General features: G+C 43.2%; 1 protein-coding gene across 1 annotated transcript in view; it reads right to left on the bottom strand.

Annotated features, from left to right (window-relative positions):
- Positions 1 to 4,335: 4,335 nt before the first annotated feature.
- Positions 4,336 to 20,682, bottom strand: part of SNTB1 (syntrophin beta 1) — a 115,670-nt gene continuing 99,323 nt past the window's right edge. The window contains exons 4-7 of the mRNA XM_084307005.1: positions 18,000 to 18,139; positions 10,179 to 10,375; positions 8,551 to 8,741; positions 4,336 to 7,210 (exon numbers count right to left, since the gene is read on the bottom strand). Of these exons, the coding sequence (XP_084163131.1) occupies positions 7,118 to 7,210; positions 8,551 to 8,741; positions 10,179 to 10,375; positions 18,000 to 18,139 (621 nt within the window). The 3' untranslated portion in view covers positions 4,336 to 7,117. The remainder of the gene's footprint in view (positions 7,211 to 8,550; positions 8,742 to 10,178; positions 10,376 to 17,999; positions 18,140 to 20,682) is intronic.

A 20,682-nucleotide genomic window follows, 5' to 3' on the forward strand; every position in this document is an offset into this window, starting at 1 on the left:
CAGTTCTGTAATAGAAGAAAATCACCATCTTTTCAAAGCTAATGAAAGGTCCCATGAAAGGATATTTTAAGGGGAGAGCTACAGCCTGGATTTCTGTGTAATCTTCCTAGCAATCCTTAGAAACAATTCACAACAGAGGTCTGAGGGTTTTTTTCATGGAGGGGGAAGAGAAAATCAAGATGCTAGTAGTAGTGATGATTGAGAGAGCTGTGAAACAGTGGGCAAACTGATGAAATGTAATACAAGAATTTCTACCTGAGTTGCAAACTCAGGAAACTACTCAATCAGCCTCAGCTTGCTTAAGTTTTGGGCACGTATCAGGTTTGTACTGGTAATTATTCCATTTAGTAGTGTGTTGTTTTGGTAGGATCTCCTCAACTCAAACATTTTATAGCTTTCAGTGCAAGGATTTCCTATTTCTCATATAGTCTAACATGATTTCACTTGACAGAGATGCAGTGTTACTGTTTGCTATATTCTTCTAGAAGGAAAATGGATTAAGCAATACTAATATATGTAAAATTTAATATTACAAGAAAATATGATTGAACTAAACCATGTGTAGATTAGAGTTAATACTATAATATCTACCTGTTCTCTGAGGAGTCTTTATAATTTTGTGATTTTATTCTTTGCTAAATTCTATTTTGTGTACAGCCAAGCTCTAAGGAGCTGTGTTTGTTGTTTGCTTTGGGGTGTGTATGCACGTGTGCATGTCTAACAGGATCTTGCATTCTACTCTTCTTTTCCTTTGTTCCAATGTGCATTGTTCTCCTGAACTCTACATGAACTTTTATACATATATATGGGTGTGTACTTGTTTGAACTGTACTCTCTGCTTTACTGTGACCGTAAGCTGGAGTGAGTACAATCATAGAGTGACAGAATATCCTGAGTTGGAAGGGATCCACAGGGATCATTGAATCCAGCTCCTGGCTCCACATAGGACTACCATGTGTCTGAGAGAATTGTCCAAATACTTGAACTCTGTCAGGCTTGGTGCTGTGACCACTGCCCTGGGGAGCCTGTCCCAGTGCCCGACCACCTCTGGGTGCAGACCCTTTCCCTAACCCCCAGCCTGACCCTCCCCTGTCCCAGCTCCATGCCGTTCCCTCGGGTCCTGTCGCTGTCCCCAGAGAGCAGAGCTCAGCGCCTGCCCCTCCGCTCCCCTCGTGAGGGAGCTGCAGGCCGCCATGAGGCCTCCCCTCATCAGTGCACATCTTGGCTCTGGCCAGGCACAACTGCTTTGGAGAGTGCTTGCAACACATCCATAGTATCCAGGTCAATAACTTAAAAGGTTTTTACTCATATCAATGATGAGTGTATGCACAAAATTGCTCCACTGTATTAACCGATGTTCATGGTTCCCTTCTCTCTGCATTTAAGACAAGCTGTTTTTCTATGTAATTGTGTACGCATTCTTACAGTCACTTTAAAATACATGAACACAGACACTTCTTGTGTTAAATATAAAATACTTTGCCCATACAACAAGAAACTTAGGAATAAGATGTCGCTTTCTTAACATCCAGTATTGAAGTCTTTACTTCCCAAGAGAGAAGTCTTAAGTTCTAGTCATACATTCAGCCTGAGTGCTGATACTATTGTGTGGATATTTATGCAAGCTACTGAAATTTGCATTTTCTGCATGATTTTTTTGTTTTGTATAGTTGTAATCTGCTACAGCAGATTGGAAAAAAAAATATGGTTAATAAATTTTCTGTTCACACATAAGTTGACAAGCAAAAGTATAAAAACTACGTTTCATAAAATATGTGGCTTACTGCCATGAGCAGAGAAAATGCCTTTCATGGAAGTAATTCATAATCTTTAACTGGCTTTTGTGATGAAAAACTATCTGCATGTATCTGTAGAATGGCTTTTATATAAAAGTGCTTTTCTTAAAAAAAATAAAACAGGAACACACCTCATTCTTCCCTTACCTTTCTGTGCTGTACATAGTGAGCCCTGGATTTAAATACCATCTCGCTTCATGAGTAAGTAGAAGCCAATGGTTATTGTTTTAATTAATTCTGTAGACTCAAAGGCTGGCCTGAAATAATCAGCAGGAAAGCAGTCAGGGAAACATAAGCAGTTTGATGTATCATTTGTTTGCATGATTCCCAATACTGAGCTAATACAGTGCTGCCCGCATCTCATTTGCACTTCATTATTATGATGTTGTTGTATTGTGGTTTTTTGTTTGTTTGCTTTTTATGGTAAATGACAGCTAGTTTGTAATCATGGCTTAATAACTTACTGTGCCCCATCTGAGCTGTGATAACTCTCCCCGTGCATCCTCTTAACCTAGCAAAAAGCATGCAAAATAATTTGACCTGGCCTACAGTAACAGCATTAAACCAAAACATTTTGCACCTGTCATACTTTTAAAACCCCACAGTTAAGGGCTCCCACAGCCCAGCTAACACACAGTAACCTTTGTGATGCAGGACGTAATGTCACTCTGTGCCTCTGAACTTCAAATGTTTTGTTTCTGGGCAATGAATCCCACTCTAGTCTGCCCTGTGCATGTTTACTGTAGAAGCTTTGGGTGCTTGCTTTCATGTTTTTGCACTTCAGGATGTGTCACGTTCATCAGCGTACATTGGGGTCTACCCCTGTGCTTACACAAGCCTGGGGTAAGACAATGCTAATACGGTCATGATTACCTGGTGAGGTGAGTACTTACCGTATTACAGCAATTGCATTATGAATATCACTTAAATTGGTTAAAATCCTTTTCCTAATTAACAAACTCACCAGTTCTTCCTAAGGAGTCATTTTGTAATGCCACTGAATATTTACACAAGTACAAAAATTTTAATGAAGGAAACAAACTGAATCCTACATGGACAATGGAGCTGATATATTCATGAAAGGTTGTTTTTCCCCTTGTGGTTTTAAATTAAACTTTGCCTTGGTTAATCTAGAGGTTCCCTCCTATCAAGCAAGTTGATTTGTTTCTTGAAATTTTGCTAGTTTGTTATTAACCTCTCCTGTTATAAATCATAAGGTCACTGAATTCAAAGTGTCCATTTTAGATACAATTTCCAATTACTTTGTAGATTGTTTTTTTGTTTTCTTCTGATAGAATAGTCCCAGTAACAGCCAGTTAGAAACCTGCCTCTTTGACTTCTACGAAAAAGATGAACTTACAAAGCTCTAAATACCCTAAAAATCTGGAGGCTTGGCATGAAATCAAAGCAGTGCCAGTTAACTTCTAAATGTGGCCAAGGGGACACTGAGAAGTCTCCTGGTGGATGGAAATTTGATCAAGCTGTACTTGAAATCAGCTGCGCTTCAGGATGTGAAGGCTGGGATGGAGTGTGCTCCCAGGGCCTGGGGGAAGAAGGAGCACTTACCTTTCACAAAAAGGGGAAATGCTTGTTTATGGGGCAAAGACAGCCTTTAGTGACATTTGTGGTAGTGATTTACTTGGGAGTGCCTAAGGAGTTGTGTTCTGATTTATTAAGTACCTTAAGAGAAACGCTAGTTCTACTTAAAAAGCAAGACTCTTAGGAACCACCAGTATGCTTCCCCGAACACAGGCAGATCAGATTTATTTTAATTTTTTTTATTATTTTTTAACAAACACCTTATATCACATTTTTTTCAGTAACATACGTTCCGATATGTATCCAAGTCTTTCTAACGGTGAAGCTTCTATACAGACCTGATCCGCATGTCCAATCTACAACTGGTATCTTGTGAAGAGTGAAACTCTACAACTATCCCGTTTTAGGATTTCCACGAGGCTGGTCTGCCACACCTCGGTAACACTGACAGAACAGACTTTACAACCCCACAGGTAGCTATTTGGGCCACTAGGTTAAGAATTATAGAGGGAAAGCAAATGGTCTTGTTTTCCTTAACTGTTCATAACAACTAAAACTAACCAAGGCACATGTTGGCCCCACTTCTTGGACTCGGATGCTCGAGCAGAAGTTTTTTATAACTGCTGGAACTGCCAAGTTAAGTATAAGCAACAGAGAAAGCATCGTAACTTCAGCAGGTGAGTCTGAACAGCCTTGCCCAGAACACCCCTTTGGCCTCTCAGTAAACGCCAGCAGCAAAAAAATATGCTATTTAATATGCTTTCAGACTGTCATAGAAATAATGTTTATATACTAGAAAGCACCAACGTGCCACTGACAGTACATTAATACTTTATTATTATTATTTTTAAAAGTCATTCTGTCGATATGATGGGTGGCTCTTTCAAGTAACTGAACTACAGAATGACTGAGGTTTAGAACATGCGTTCCCCAGCCCCAAACCAAAGGACAGCCTGCTAAACACCTCGTTTGGGTACAAAGTAAGCTCACCTCACAAAAATCCAATAAATGACTTTATTAAATATATTCTTTTCCTCTAAAATATAAATATTCACTATACTCTTATAAATGTGGAGTAGGTCCATATTTCATTTGTCTATCCCATCCAAATATGAATCAGTCCAAAATCTGAAAATGAAGAAATAGCATCTGTAATTATCATTATTTTTTTTCTATAAATATATATAATATGAACTTTCTTTGCAAACTGTTTAGTTATTCACTTATACTTCATATAGTACTGAGCACCTTAGATTACATGTTGTGTAATTTACTCGTTGGTACTAATATAGGAATTTGTACTATTTACAATGCACATACAGGTTAAGTATAACATTCCAGTGATCTGTAAGTGTTAAAAGGATAAGGAAACAGTGCAGTACAGTTACATATGTATTTAACCTACCCCACAATATGCAAGTTCTCACTTTAACCTCGGGAACTTTTACAGGAGCCTGGGTCCAAACTTTTAAGTTACACTTTGGAACATCAATAAAACACTTTGCACACAGTGTCCTCGATCACTTTTTAAAAACGTCACACGTTTTACTTGACAATATGATCCGAGATCATGTTCAGAGCCCTAGTCCCCCAGCGTACCGACTGCTCTCAGCCTCTCAGAAGACATTACGTCCTAGAAGACGTCCTAGAAGCTTCCAAGCCAAAGGAGACCTAAATAACTGCTACAGAAAGACACGTGAGTGGCAGTGGAAGCAAAGCAAGAAATGTACATTTGGAAATTATCGGTAAGTTATGTAACATAGCTCCTAACTTGTGATCTTACACAAGGAATTAAGTTGTAAGTGCAAGTACCATGACAGTAAAAACAACATTCACAGACAGATCACCTTCCAGACTTCTCACTGGAGAGAGGTGCTGGCAGTGGGGCAGGTGTCCCAAATGTCAGCTTATCTAATGGGCTAAAATAATTGTTTTCTGTATTTTCACATTCGGCCTATCTTAATTTTTAAATTAGTTTTGATGATTAGGATACCTATGGAAACCACAACAACCTAATTCCTACGCTGAAAAAAACTGCATGACTTACTCTTAACTCTCAAGACTTAGTTTAACAGCAACATAGGACCAAACTGTTTTTAATTTTCTTCTTTGCTAGTCAAGTGATGTTACATTGAAACATACTGGCTTTCTGAAGAATAAAACAAATGTTGTAGTATGAAAAGTGAATTTCTACAAACTTCTCATTTATCATTTCCTATACAGTTCCTGTCCTTCAAAGTGGGAATTTAGGGCAAAACTCTAAAAGCAAACAACCCTACCTAAAGCAGTTCTATTTAAAATTTAAGAGCAATATAAATGCAACCCCTGTTCCGTTTCTTTCTATTCCCACCCAACCATGTTGTGCCAATTCAGTAGCTCCAGCTGCAAGTTGTATCATCCCGCAATGAAGAGCACCTTGCCCACCCTTCTGCCCTCAACTTCGCTGTGAACAAGGCTTGAGCTGACCTGTGAATGTTTTGACTTAGAGCAGTAAGATGCATTGCAGAACAGGAAACCATAAAATATGTGTACAGAGGCAAGTTTTACCAGCAAGGAATAAATTCTGGACTTGCACCCCAATGCACTGAATATTAACTTAGGCTAAAGATGACAAATTCTTTCTTCACTAGCTCTTAATGTAGCTGATTTAGCAGCAGGAAAGAAGTCTGAGCTCCAAGTCACTCTCACAGGGACAGTTCCTTATTAAGGCTTTTCTGACATGTTCCTGCCCCCTGTGCATTTCCTCAGAGGTGAGGAGCTGCTCTTGATCAAATCAAGAAAATAAAAATAAAAAAGAAGTCTTCCTCCTTGCCCAGATTTGCAAAATGAAGCCCATACAACCAGACTCAGTAGAGCTGAGGGGTTAATACATTTGGGGTAGGAGGACAGGAAGCTCTTGGCACGGCTCAGCCTTTCAGTTGGAGAACGCTGAGATGGCAGCATGCTGACAGAAGCTTAGGTCACCTTTCAAAATGGATCCAGCTCTCCTCTACCTGAAGCTCAAGGTCATTTGAACCGCTTTGAAAGTCACTATGAAAACACATCCTGTGTGTTCGGTAACAGGAGGTTCCTGCCTATGCCTCGGTGCCAGCCAGCACCCAGTGCACCCCCCAGCTAGTGCTGCACTGCATCCATCATGAGGAATGCACACGAGGTGGCCCTACCATTTAATCTGAAAGTGGCCCTCAGCCCGGACCTTGCAGCTGGTATTCCTTGCAGCTCTGTATGGCTTCAGAGCACCCCACTCAAAGATGTGTAGCTGCTGGCTCTGCTGGGTATTCGAGCAGCACGGTCTGGTGGCTCCCCATGAGAAATCTGTCAGTGGTGCATGGGTTAGAACAGAAAAACCACTTGATTTGTAGGCGGTGGGACCATCTTTTATAGAACTTGTACTCAAACAACCTTGAGCTTGCATCATAACCAACGCCCAATCCTTTCTGCTTAGCCCTTTACTGATTCTATATAAACAAGTACATTGAAATAGGCACAACTTATGAGTCTGAACAATTACACGCATGGTACAACACTCGGTCACTGTCTGAGACGGGATCTCAAAATCCCACTATTTACAATGAAATCCATCGTTTTCCTTGTCATGCCACCTCTTCAGCTGATCAAAATCAAAACCTGGCCTTGAAAGGCTGCCAGAAATGACCGAGGCCTGGTGCTGAACCCCAGTCTGGTGCAGGCTGTTATCCGTTGCAGGTCGCTAATGTTGGGTGTACTTCTGCTTAGCAGGGTTGCTCCGCTTGTCTTTGAAGAACCAGATGTGTGTACCCTATTTATGCCACCAAACCAAGTCTTGTGATCTTAGCCGACAGGAAGGAATGGATGATGAACACCACTGGTTTTGGACAGGAATGAAGGTCCAGTTGCTGAAATTACAGGAAGAAATCAAGTTGAGCATAATTAGATTAGATTACAGCTCAAATAAGCAGTCCTTTATGCAGTGTTTACTAGATTAACTGCTGCCTGGTATTTTCAACAGGCTTCTATTAATAACCACCCTGTATTACAACACATTGTTATTTCTTTGCATGCAGCTGCAAATATTTAGGTCACTAAAAGTGAGTAAGAAGCATCTTGAAAGCAGATGAGATCCTTGTGCCCCTGGGCTTATGTCTGCCTGGGAGAGCAGCATAAAACGGACTCGGAGGCTGCAAGCCCTTTTCCAGGATTTTCAACCCCTCCATCTTTTCAGCCTGTTTCTGACCAGGGATGGTGGTTTGACTGCTGTGTCTGATACCTTGTCCTTGCACTTTTCCATATGTACCTGCTCTCGGTCACTGCTGAAGCCAAAACACTGCCCCTCGAGTTGCATGGTTGCTTCTCTCTTCATGCAGCTGGCAGTGAAACTGAACTGAGGTTTGTTTTTTTTTTTCCCATGGTAACAGCTCAGATCACCTCACCAGGTGCTTGCTAAGCATGACAGCACGACAGCTCTATCCGTGTGGACAGCAGGTTGAGCACTAAGTTCACACCAGAACAAAACAGACTGGTCTTTCCACCAGTCACACATCAACTTTATTGAGAGCTTGTAACAAATTTTATTGAGAGCTGGTAACAAATTCCTTTCTGAAGTACGTTTACAGCCTGACAATAAAGGCTTCACAGAGCATGTTATCAAAGGTGGTATCAAGAACTAAGCACACAATATACTCAGGAACTGCTGAAAAGCTTGACAGGAGAGATCATGTTTGCATAATTTATGGTATCTACACTTTTTGTAGGAACATGCACATTATTTTTAGGCCTTGTGACAGCTAACTTTAAGGCTTAAGCAGACAGTTTGCTCTACATCTGTAGTCCTCAATTTTTTCAGCAAGTAGGTGTTCAAAAGTGTCTAGAACTGTTGTCACACCAGATAAAGTAGATATGTGCACGTTGGGATTATTAGTAATGTCTCATTCGTAAGTTCTTCTACCTACAGTCATTTTAAAATTGAAAAGAAAACCTACGAACATTCTAACATCTGGCTACACAGAGAGTTTTTCTTAAACATAAGAAATCTTTCATCTCTCCTTGCATGCTTTTACCTTTTTTACCTCTTATTTATTCCTAAAGCCAGATCATCATGCTGCATTGGAAAGCATGGCATCTATATCCTGGTACTGGAACCACACTGGTCAGCTGCTATCAGCACTTTTTCACTCCCACAGCCATAAGGACCACCACAGAGATGGTAATGTATCCCTCTGCTAAATGCAGTACTTACAATTTCTCCATCTTTTCCTCCGAAGTCTAAATAGAGCATCCTTATCCCATCATCAGAGGACATTTTCAGTTTTTCGTAGGGGTATTGTGCAATTGTCTTAGAGAAGGCACCGTCTTGTGGTTCAGTTGTAAGAGAGAATCCATGTTCATAATGGATGGTCAAACGGCACTCCTGGCTTTTATATGTGCAAGCTAAACACGGAAACAAAATGCAGACTGTAATGTTCTTAAAAGCAACGACCTCCATTTGGCTGCAGATTTTACAGTCGATCTCAGCAACGCCTTGTGGAAACCAACCTTTCCTACAACTGGTTAATCGTGCTCTAATGGTAAACCTGCAGGTTTGGAAAACCAACCCAAGTCATTCTGCTGTGCAAGGCCCGAGCACCATTTGTTAGTTAGGGTCTATATACAGGGACTAAGCTCCTGCTCGGTGGTAACAGCACCGATGTCAGTCCTTCTGCTCACTCGCTGCATTCCTCTTCCTGTAGTGTACATCTATGTGCTGCCACTAAAGCAATCTAACGAAGTTTAGGCTGACCCAGGCTGGCATTTCCTCCTTCCAAACCTCAACAAAGTCACAGCTCCTCTTCTGATGTGTGACAGAGCCCAAATCAATAAACGTGTCGCACAATGCGTGGCAAAATTAGAAGCTGTAAAGGGTATCCCTGAAGAATTTTGACAAAGATGAAGATGCTCTGGAGTCCTCATTAGTGTCACAGTAATTGAAAAAGGGCCCAGATAATTGTATCTAACAGCAACTGCAGCAGAAAGTCTGCATCTTTCTCTCTGCTCTGAAACATATCACGATCCAAATTAAAAACCAGAGTTTTAAGTGTCTGCATCCCAAATTCTCTCTCCCTTCATCTTCCTGTGAAATTCTTTGATGACCAAGGCTTTTTAACAGTTTCCCAGAAAGCTGAGGTATTCCATGCACCTGCCGCAGCACCTTTCCTCCAGCAGAGCTGAGCAGGCTGGGATTGTCACACACCTGAGCCGAGGGAACAGAAATGGGCCGTGTGTTACCTGATCTCCTCTGAGGGACTCCCATTCACAGCCTGACAGCCCTCACTGCCTGCCTGCTGCACAAAGCACAGCACCAGCTGCCTCTTTCTCCCATTCCAAGGAGGAGGCAATGATGGAGAGGGGGCTCAAATAATGAATTTACACTGCTCCAGTTCTGGTTCCTGTTCAAGATAAAATTCCTAAGAACCTTTTAGGGAGATGCATGTCAAGAGCAACACAGCTGGGTGTTTCAAGCACACTGCAAGTGACTTCTGGTCCCTCATTCACTCTTTGTGGCCTTCTGGACAAACCTCTGACATTTACTTCTCTGTGACACGCAGCCCACCATGGTTGACGACAGACTTGTGTCTGAACAGTGTCAGGAAAACAGGATGAGAAGTCAGAATGGCAGTGACTGTGTTCTTTTATCGTACTGGCCATGGGTACCATGCCAGCTAGGGCTGGGTAGGAAAGCAAAGAGATTATGTTTTAAACACACAGACCCCTAAGTATGTGTTTATTTTTTTAAAATGAATCAACTGTAGCAGAAAGGGCTTGAACTGACAGCCATCAGGCTGTAAAACAGAGTAAAAAGGGTGAAGAAGCAATGCTGCATCTACTCACATGTTGTGATTTCTGTGATGAGCTCTGCAGAATTATGACAGCCCTGCACTATGCTCCGTGTCCACAGTGAGAGGTCTCTGCTCGTCTCCGTCCTGAACAGATGGGTTTCGATCCCTTGCCTTGTACCGGTGCGGGTTGCAAAAGACAAATCCATCCCAGACTGCGGCGAGCCTTTTCCTGGGCCAGAATGGACCAACCTGGAATTGGATTTGAATATACATTAGTGGTGACAGCACAGACAAAGCTGGAGGCTGGTAGCTGAATGCTGGTTTTCTGTATGACTGTTGAAGGACATTTAGTGCTGGTCATAATGTCCACTGTGAATTAAGGTCCCCCTTTATCTGTACAAGGGGAAGAACAAGCAGCAGCACAAGCACCCTCGGGGCTGTCGCATCCTGATGCCATGACAGGCAACTCGATGCCATGACATAATGGGACATGCCACCAAGCAGGGCAGCACACAGTGCTGTTCCCTTTAGCACTGTGGCTGTGTCTTCCCACCAGACAGGAGAACCCTGAACTGCTTCCACAGAGGCCACAGGACCACCACGGCTGAGCACTGCACCAAAATCCCTACCCGAATAAAACTCTGCTTTGCACATTCCTAAATGCACGAGGTTGGGGGCATAAAAACTTGCATCTCCTCCGTATTTAAGCCTAAAGTGACGGACAGTGGCACTCAGAAAGTGAAGGTCCATGGCAGTACAACAAATTGTACAAAACACCCCTGAGGCTGAGAAGGCTGAGGGAACTCATTCACTGCTGTGTGCTGTTGGGGTTTGGTCGACAGATGGAAATGCTCGCTCAGACAACGCAGCTGAATCCAGCTTTCACTGTCAAGCTGCATTTGCCATAAAGCTCAAACATCTGCAGACAAACTCTATAATAAATGCTGCTGGATAAAGTACCAATTCCCATAAAGTCTGAAGTTCTGTAAAATACGGAGATGCCAAGTGCTGTCTTGTGTATACTTTTCCCATAAGGTACCTGTAAAACGCAAAATGCTGCAGCTATTTGTAATCCTGAAATGCTCTCGCATTTTGCTGCAATTAAAATTTCTTTGCCTGGCATGAGCAGTTGTTCTCCCGAGAGTAGGAAAGGTTTGTTCATGTCGGCCAACATTAATTGCAGGATTTTTTTTGAGAGAAAAATCAACACTTTACAATATTTCATTCCTATTAAAGACCGTCCTCTCTTTTTTTCTCCTGCAGAAGCGTGGGACAGTGAACACAGCATCACCCAGGGTCATGGCATCAATTCAGCTGGGAGGAATAAAACAGAGGAGCTTGTCGCACTGTGAGGTCTGGGCACTAACCCTCAAAGGGAATCACAAAGTGAAACCAGGCAAATTCTTCTGAAAATCTGATTTCTGTCTTGTGTCTCCTGTCTGCCTTTCTGTAGGCAAACAATATACTTTGTACGAAACTATGAAATAAATACATAACATGGTAGTAAGAACACACGCTAAAGTATGAAGCCTCAGACTTTACATATGATCTACAGAATACTAGTTTGCCCTCAAATTATTGTTTAACACCTGGAAGGTTAGCTGACATCACAGAAGTAAATGTTTTAATAGGAAAAAAAAGAAGGCAAAAAGGAAAGGGAAAAAAAAAAAAAAAAAAAGAACATCATCTTTACAGTTACTGAAACACTAGCCATAAGGAATCTGATTTTCCCAATTCCCTAGTGGTTCATGCTGGGATATGCTTTGTGCTGAACAGACGTACCCCTCTTTCATAGCCTGCTGTAAGGTTTGCTGGGTTTGCTCATGCTCAAGTTTCTGGTAGCTTTCTGTGAATTTTGAGCATCCTCCTTGATCTTGCATCACCAGAAGGGCTGGGAAACCAGGTGCAGAGGGCCTGTGAGGACCTGCCCCTATATCTGGGCAGGAAAACCTCTCCCATAACAGCACCACCACCTCCCTGCCTGCTTTTTGGCCTCCAGAAGGGCCGTGGAAACTTCTTGCTTCACTTTGATACACCAGCACTCCTAAGAGCACTCCGAGCAGATTTTGTAGTAAGGGACTAGTAATAAGTGGCGAACAAGTAGCCCCACAACTTCAGTTCATGGGCTGTGGTGTGATGAGGTGCAAACCTGTGGTGGAGCTGCATCTTGGTTATTAAGGCAGGAGAGCAGGAGCTGAACGGCCAGTTGATTGGGTGCAGGCAGGGCAGTTGCTCTACCTCTGCCTTCTGCTGCTGGAGGGAAAGCAGTCTGAAAAATCACATCAAGTTTGATATTAAAGGTAAAGCTCCTTTATATAGTGTTCAAGAGCTGCACTAAAAATTATGCTCTAATACTTATGATACCAACTATGTGACAGATGGTTGAAAGGTTTTATTTCCTTTCAAAAAAGAACACCAAAAACACACATGCAAAAGACACCCAGGTCTTCATGCATCATCCACTGTACTGGCTTTTTAGGCTTTTCATCATATGAGTAAAATGGAGATGCAATTTACAAATTAAAGTGTGTTGAATGCATCCAACATGAGCCTTTTACTTTCCTGCCTTCTCATTCACGTTATCCCCCCAGTATCAAAAATTCAGTCTCACCATTTAAAAATCCTTTTCGATCATACAACTGCAGGTCATGCTTTGGAAGATCGTGCAGCTAAACACAAACTAGACAAATAGGCAGGGGAACATCTGACAGCATGTATGTATCAGCACTGATATATTTGGGTACAAGACCAAGGATTTCCAAGCTTTGGTAAATTCAGACTAGTTTAATTTACAGAAAAAATACTTTATCCCGAAAAACCCAAAAACACCTCAAAACGCAAAAATTTAATCTTGCAAACTTCACAGGTGGCTCTGAAGAAGGCAGAGGAGGTTGCACCCTGCCAGAGGTATCCCCGAGAGCTCTGCCCAGAGCCGCAAGAGGGCAGGAGAGGTTGGTCTGTGCTGTGTGTAGGGAAATGCGACTTTTCACGTGCTCCAGGGAGCCAGGAAGCCCCTGCTCATCTCTAATTTCTCCCTCGGGTGTCTGTGCTCTGGGGACCCTTACGGCATTGTTCTCTGCAGGTGTGCGACAGCGAGATGCGTGGGGTACAGCGTGACGTGCGGGTGCCAGGTGAGGCTCTCCAGGAGCTGCTTCTCATTGCAGTGCTCTGAAAAGTTTCAAACACCACAACGCAGCAAAATCTAATGGTCTCTTCAGTGAAAACCAGCACTGACATTCAAAGCAGGTGTTCAGCTGCTCACTTGAGATTTATCTCAGAGGAGGCCGTGATACAAGTGCATCAAGAGTCATGCAGCTCTGCCCAGCAGAAGGCCACTACAATCTGACCTTTCTTATGTTGAAACCACTTCTTAACCCTTGACTTAACATTTGAAACCTGCTCTGGAGCAGCCGTACTCTTTGGAAACCTACGTGCAGGCCCTCCTTCATCCAAGATCTGCCTTAAAGGGAGACACAGCCACCCAGGACACCAAGCAGAGACCTTGCACAGCTTGCACACTGCTTCATGCTCCTTCCCCGAGGTGCTCAGGCACCCTTGTAGTAGCCACCTGCCCCCCTGCCCACTTGCACAGACAGTTAATCAGTGCCCAAAGATGATTAATCAGTGCCCAAACTCCTTTCCCAACTTCCCACCTGGAGCCCTTGCCACTACCTTGCAGCACACTGTGGCAGGACAGCTGGCAGGGTTTCAAGCAGCTCTTCTTGGGGGTGCTCTGCTGCATGTTAAGAAAGCCACACAACAGAAGTAAGTGGATGTAACAATGCAGTGTTCTTGAAAAAAAAATAGGATTTATCTAGATAAGCAGCCCTGTGCTTACAATCACCAAACGTTTGCAATTCGTATCTGCATCATGTATCAAAGTGCTTTAATACTTTCTGGTCACAAAACGCAGCTTTGCCCCAAAGCTACTTAGAGATCCCTGATCTTAATCAGGGTGCAACATGTGGCTGTTTGTTTTTTTTTTTTTTTCCCCATATCTGGTCTGATAGATAATGCAACTTGATTGCAAGCATTTAAGATGAAATTGCTTAAGCCCCATTCCCATGCCATAGGGAGGCACTGTTATTCCTATTTCGGGCATAAGGAAACACTGAAAGACAAAAAGGTCCTTGGAGTCAGGGCTATGAGCCAGTTGCTGTGCCTCCCAGTGCAGAGACTTAAAGGAACAACCTAAATCTCCTGATCTCAGGTTTATTTGAGCTGTCACTTATGTTCCACACAAACCTGGGAAAGACTGCCCAGAAAATATTTTTAGATCTTAACAGCATCCATAGTTTGAAGGCAAACTTATCAACAAACAGAAAGGATGTGTTGAAATTCTGCTTTTAAAATTCTGTCAGAAGATCGTAATCCTTCTACCACTTCCCAATTTTCTCTGCTCATTATGTCCTGGGTAGATTAAGCATGACTCTGTGCAGTATCTGGCACTGAAGTTTTCCAGTTTCAGCAGCTTTTCAAATATGCATTAGCTAAGCAAAAACGTTTTCTCAAGGACTCGTAAAAATCTGAAAGATGGGAGCAGCCAAGATTACAACATGTGGTCTGCAAACTTTCCAGGTGAAAAGTTCTCAATTGCACTGATCAATGCGCAGAGGGATTAAAAAAATGTGTCATGAGGAGGGTAATCACTGGCTGAGCATGAACACAGCAGTCGATAACAACAGCAGAGACCGTGTTTATTTGGCTGCTGTAACTACTCAGTGTGACAGAACATCAAATCAGAATCCTGTAGGGTTTTAGTCGAAAACAGACACAACAGTAGGTGTACTGATTTAGGAAATTTGTCAATTCAGGCAATCTGTTAACCTTGGGGATTCAACAATTCAAATGTATTTATCAGGTGCTGCGTCTGGGCCGGGGCAATCCCGAACATTAACACAGGCTGGGCAGAGGATGGACGGAGAGCAGCCCTGAGGAGAAGGGCCTGGGGGTGTTGGTTGATGAGAAAATCAACATGAGGCAGAAATGTGTGCTTGCAGGCTAGAAAGTCAACCGTATCCTGGGATGCATCAAAAGTAGCGTGGCTAGCAGGGCGAGGGAGGTGACCAGCAGGGTGAGGGAGGTGATTCTCCCCCTTTGCTCTGCTCTTGTGAGACCCCACCTGGAGCACTGCGTTCACCTCTGTGGCCCCAGCACAAGAAGGACGTGGAAATGTTGGATCAAGTCCAGAGGAGGGCCACAAAGATGATCAAGGGGCTGGAGCACCTCTCCTATGAGGACAGGCTGAGGGAGTTGGGGTTGTTCAGCCTGGAGAAGGGAAGGCTCTGGGGAGACCTCACAGCAGCCTGCCAGTACCTAAAGGAGGCCTGAAGGAAGGGTGGGGAGGGACTCTGTCAGGAGTGTAGGGATAGGACAAGGGTAGAGGTTTCAAACTAAAAGAGGGTAGGTTTAACTAAGATATTAGGAAGAAATTCTTTACTCTGAGGATGGTGAGGCACTGGAACAGGCTGTCCAGAGAAGCTGTGGATGCCCCATCCCTGGAGGTGGTCAAATGTTCATGAAGATGTGTGGGCAGGAAGGGTGCACTGGCTGGCAACCCTAAGCCAAACTGGGGCTGAGAAGGAGAATAAGCCATCTGAGCAAGACACAGGTGTTTCCCAACAAAGTGGGGAACAGGCCTGTCCTACAACAAAGCTGTAGGACAGGTGTGCATGGGCTCCTCATGGGCAGCACTCACTAAAGGGAAATGCTGAAGGAACGTGAGCTTTGTGCAGCCCCCTGAGTGTGTGGAGGGCGGGGGGCCATGGACTTCCAGCCCTCATTTCCTGAAGGTGAGCAACCCCCTGCTCCTGTCAGGAGGGTGATCCACCACAGTAAAGTGACTTTGTTAAATCGGTTAAAATGTAGAGATTAGTGATTGCCTCACACCTGAGACAGGCTAAGGGACTTGCTCAGGCCGTTATCAGCAGCCAACAGGAAGGTCTGGATGTCAGGATGTGGCAACCTCAGCATTCCTGAGCTGTGTTTACCACAGGATCTCCAGTCACTTCAACGGCAGATTACATTCACTGTCCACTGACAGATGACTCCCCGAAACGGAGGGGAGGAGCCGCATCACCTTCTGCTGCGGGTTTTCCACGAAAGGCAGCAAAGTTTGTTTTGGGGCGGAAGGAATGTGGTCAGATAACCGACACTCTATAAAACAGGGCGGGGAACTCCTAAAGGAACAGGCCCAGCTGAACAACCTCATGCTCCACACAGCCCACAGCAGGCACCACCACGTGCTGGAAGTAACCATGAACCACTTCCTTGGGAATTCCCAGTGTTTCTTCCTCTTGTGCAAGAAAAATCATCCAAATGGTGAGTCTCCAGCAGCTCAAAGAGCAGATGAGTCAGGGAGGTTGAGGGTAGGTTCTGCAAAAGCTTGGTGTGCAGGTGAGGGGCTGGATTAGGTTCTCTAGAAAAAATGCACAATCCTCATCACTGGGGACTTCTATTTATAACTCTGTTTACAAACTCTGTCAGCTCCTTCCACCTTGCACTGATGCTATCCGGAGCTCCAACCCTGCTGGGTCGAGCCTTCCTTCATGCAGGATGTTGCAATAGGAGGAGCAATAAATCCCTGACGACACTGGCACACTGACACGGGGACACAATTACCATGTGGTAAACCAACATCATGTGCCATTTATCTTGGGGCAGCAACACATCAAAATCTAGTGACACACCCAGACACAATCTCCTGCCCCAACACCTTACCTAGTTTCCACTGTCAGTTGGAATTGATGAATTTCACTGAAATTGTCAGCTTGCACTGCCACCACACACAGCAGGCTGCAACTGCAGAGCATGGGACCTTAACCTCATTTTATGGTGACACATCTCATTTCACATTAACAGGGTAAATCAGAATCCGTCTTCCCAAAGTCTTGAAAGCTCCATCATGGATAGGTTGATTGGGACAAAGCAACCATTAGCATAGTTTGTTATTTTTTTTATTTAATATAATGATTTAGCAGTAAAGTCTCAGCTCATTTGGGGAGAGAATGAAGAGACTGAGAACAAAAATTAACTAATGAGAGTGCAGTAAGAGACCCACTGCTTTTGGCCATGTACTACTGGCCATTCTGAAAGAGAACACATTGAAAATAGTATAATAGAGGCCTGTAGCAAGGCCAAAACAATGAAGCAGCAGCTCTTTCTCAAGCCCTTTGACCATACTGGCAGAGAAATGTGATTAAGATTCACATCAAGAAGCACGGACAGTTTCCACTGTATAAAGACAACCATGGGAAAGCTCTCTATGAATTAGAGTTGATGGATACCTCTGAAATAATGCAGATGGTTATTTCCAACTTAGATTCAAGAATGTGTCTTCCAACCTCACATTTTAAGCTAAAAACACCAGGATTTCACTTCCTAGAGCAGGAACACAAGCCATACTGAAATGAAGTGTCTCTGTCATATGTGCAAGACTCCAGAAGCCCCAAACCACTGGCACAGTACTCCCACACCAGCACATTCAAACCAGGGCAACAATTCCCCATTTTTCAGCTTGGAGAAGTAGCTGGAAATACGAACGCATCTTCCGAGTCCTCAGGTCTGTGTGCTGAGATAGAGATCTCAGGAGATCAAATTCAACTTTTTCAGCACTCCTGTATCTGGGCCAAAGTACTGCATTTGTAATCTTTCTGGTGTGATTCTGGCAATTAGCCTTGGCCAAAACTTGAAACGGAGGAGAAGTGAAGAGGAACTGTTAAGCTGAACACATTGGCCCGTTTAGGAAGAATTGGCTTCTCAAACTACGGCATTTCAAATGTGATCTATAGCTGTGCACCACCTATACCTGACCTTGGCTGATTCAGCCATTCCCTGTGCTCTTGAAGAGGCTGAAATAAAAAAGCACAAGTACCTGGTGGCTAGGAGGGGATATGTATGCAGAGGGCTGAACCAAGCTTCCTTCATCCGTGGCATGCTCTCGTATATTAAGAGGTCTTTCTCTGTCAAGACCACTAATACTGGTTTCCAGTGCTTCTCGTTGTCTCCTGGCACCTGAAAAGGAGGAAATATTTGGTGAAACAAGAGGTAAAGCTACCATGGTGCAAAGCCTGACGATACAAACATCTTGAGTCCTGGTCAACATAAGGAACGAAATAGTTTTCCTTCGCTGTTTTTTTGACATCTCCCACATGAACTTATAACCAGACGCAGCAGAAATGGAGTAAGGCACAATGAAATCTGCTGCTCTCATTAGCACTACTGTTTCCAACCCTCCTAGCAGCCTTCACTCACTACAGGCTACTCCATAAATGCAGTAGTGGAAGCCCACAGAGACAGAGCTGGCTGTTATTGAGCTGTGGTACGCATGAAAGGACCTAAGATGTATTTTTATGTGCACCATTCATGTGTAGCTGTCACGTTAACCTGAGCGCTGGACACTGCTGCTGTTGTTTCTAGGTTCAAAACTAAAAAACCTGCAACATCATCGCTATTAAAGAAAGTCAGGTAGCAAAAAATACTGGTTTGGGAGCAGATGGGTTTGCATCTTTCCTCTGTAGTTCACTTCATCATTGCTTCTCTGTCCTTCATACCTTGCTTCTCAACAATTTAATGAGTGACAGTTTATAAAGAGATCCAACCTAAACATGGGGTTGATCTGAAGCATTGACTCAGAGATAGATCTGTGTCTATATTTCAAACCAACTGTAGAAGATATCTAACAACCGGGACATCAAAGCCCCTCACTGGCTGCAGAATCCAGGTGCAGAATTATATTTTGCAGTTTGGGCACGCAGCTGTCCACATGGCCCCACAATTACTGTTACGAGCACTAAGTATAGTCCCTAGATTTTACTTATTCTAATCTGGCAGCATTTATGTGTCTTAAAAGAGATGGGAAAATAAAAGGGTCTTGGCTTTCACAGACACATTCACCTTTTTTCTTTTGGTTCACATAAAGGAAAAGACACCACATTATGCAGAAACAACCTCACAGCCACACTTTCAAACCCAAACACCTTGGTATTAAAAGAGGACTGAACAAATTCTGAGATTCACCAGACAATCTGGTTGTCTACTTGACTCCTTCATTAAAATCCTCTCCAGAAAAGAGAAGCAGCTGTCTGTGTATGTTTTATGGTAGATGCCAACCAATTTGCCATGGATGTGTGTCCCTGGGCATGTCACTGGGTAGAGAAACATACATATGAAAGGGATAAGTCATAGATTGGCCAGGCTGGGAATGGCACACCAGGAATGGTAGTTCAGATCCATAAATTCAATGTGCTTCAAATGATGAATTCAGACTGAAAAGCGTGTTTGAAACACCCATGTTTTATATGAAGACAGGGTCCAATAAATTTCTGAACTTTTAGGGGATTTCAAACCAGTTGTAGAAAAGCTTCATACAAGAACACCAACACCCAAAGCAGATCTTAAGCTTAAGCCAAATATTCTTGGCTTATATCATTTTCTTCTCAGAAAGAGCAGTCAGGCACTGGGACAGGTTGCCCAGGGAGGTGGTGGTGTCCCCGTCCCTGGGGGTGTTAAAGGAAAGGCTGGACGTGGTGCTTGGGGACATGGTTTAGTGGGTGACATTGGTGGTAGGGGGATGGTTGGACCAGATGATCTTGGAGGTCTCTTCCAACCTTCATGATTCTGTGATTGTGTGATTTTTAAAAGATATTTTTCCTTCCAAATTAAGCTTTTCCAATAATCATATTCCTGTTTACAGCATTACTTTCTCACTGGCTGTTCATGTCTGTATACTAATCAACCTAATCTCATAAAAGTTCATCTTTTTAATTTCTTGAGGAGCCTTAATCCTTATTTACAATTTTCTTACGGTGACAGTTTCTTGAAATGCAACCTTTCATTTTCAAATGGGCTTGGGTAGAACAGACACATAATTAACGTACTTATTAATACACTCCCGCAAGAATGTAACACCCAAAGTTTTCACAGCCCAGGTACCACAGAAACACTCACAGAAACAGAAAACATCCTTAGCTACTTAACACTGCAGCTATTAGCTATGGTTAACACCCTGACTTCTAGCACGGAAAAACAAATAAATGTTACAGTTAATGTTAACATGCAGTTTTTGAGCATCTGCCTGTGTTCCTTAAATAGAAAGATTTTAGTACAGACTTTTACGATTTCAAGAAATGAAAAGGGAAGATGAATATGAAGTCTATTAAGGGATGAAAAAGCAAGATCTTCAGACGCATAATCCATGGGAGTAAGCAGACGCTATACTGGGCTGTAACTTCTTTTTTATTTACTTATTTATTCCATGACCACAAACAATCCAAAGACTATGGGAAGCTGCTTACTGCTTTTCCACAGAACTATCCTTCCTGTGCAGTATTTTCAATCACAAGCTTTGTTATTAGGTGGCTGCTCAGCCAACTGTGACTCCAGAAATTCTGGGAAACGCAGCTCCAGTAAACCAACCACAAGAAAGGGAACAAAACTCATTTTGCCCGGTGTTCACACACCTATTTGCAGGACAGCTGTAAACATCAGGAGCCAGAATTTCCATCTCAGAACTGAGTGGATGCTGTGGCCACAACCTGCAGAGCAAAGCCCTCAGC

The sequence above is a fragment of the Netta rufina genome, assembly GCF_964035555.1.
Source record: "Netta rufina genome assembly, chromosome: 2".
In the NCBI taxonomy this organism is placed as follows: Eukaryota; Metazoa; Chordata; class Aves; order Anseriformes; family Anatidae; genus Netta; species Netta rufina.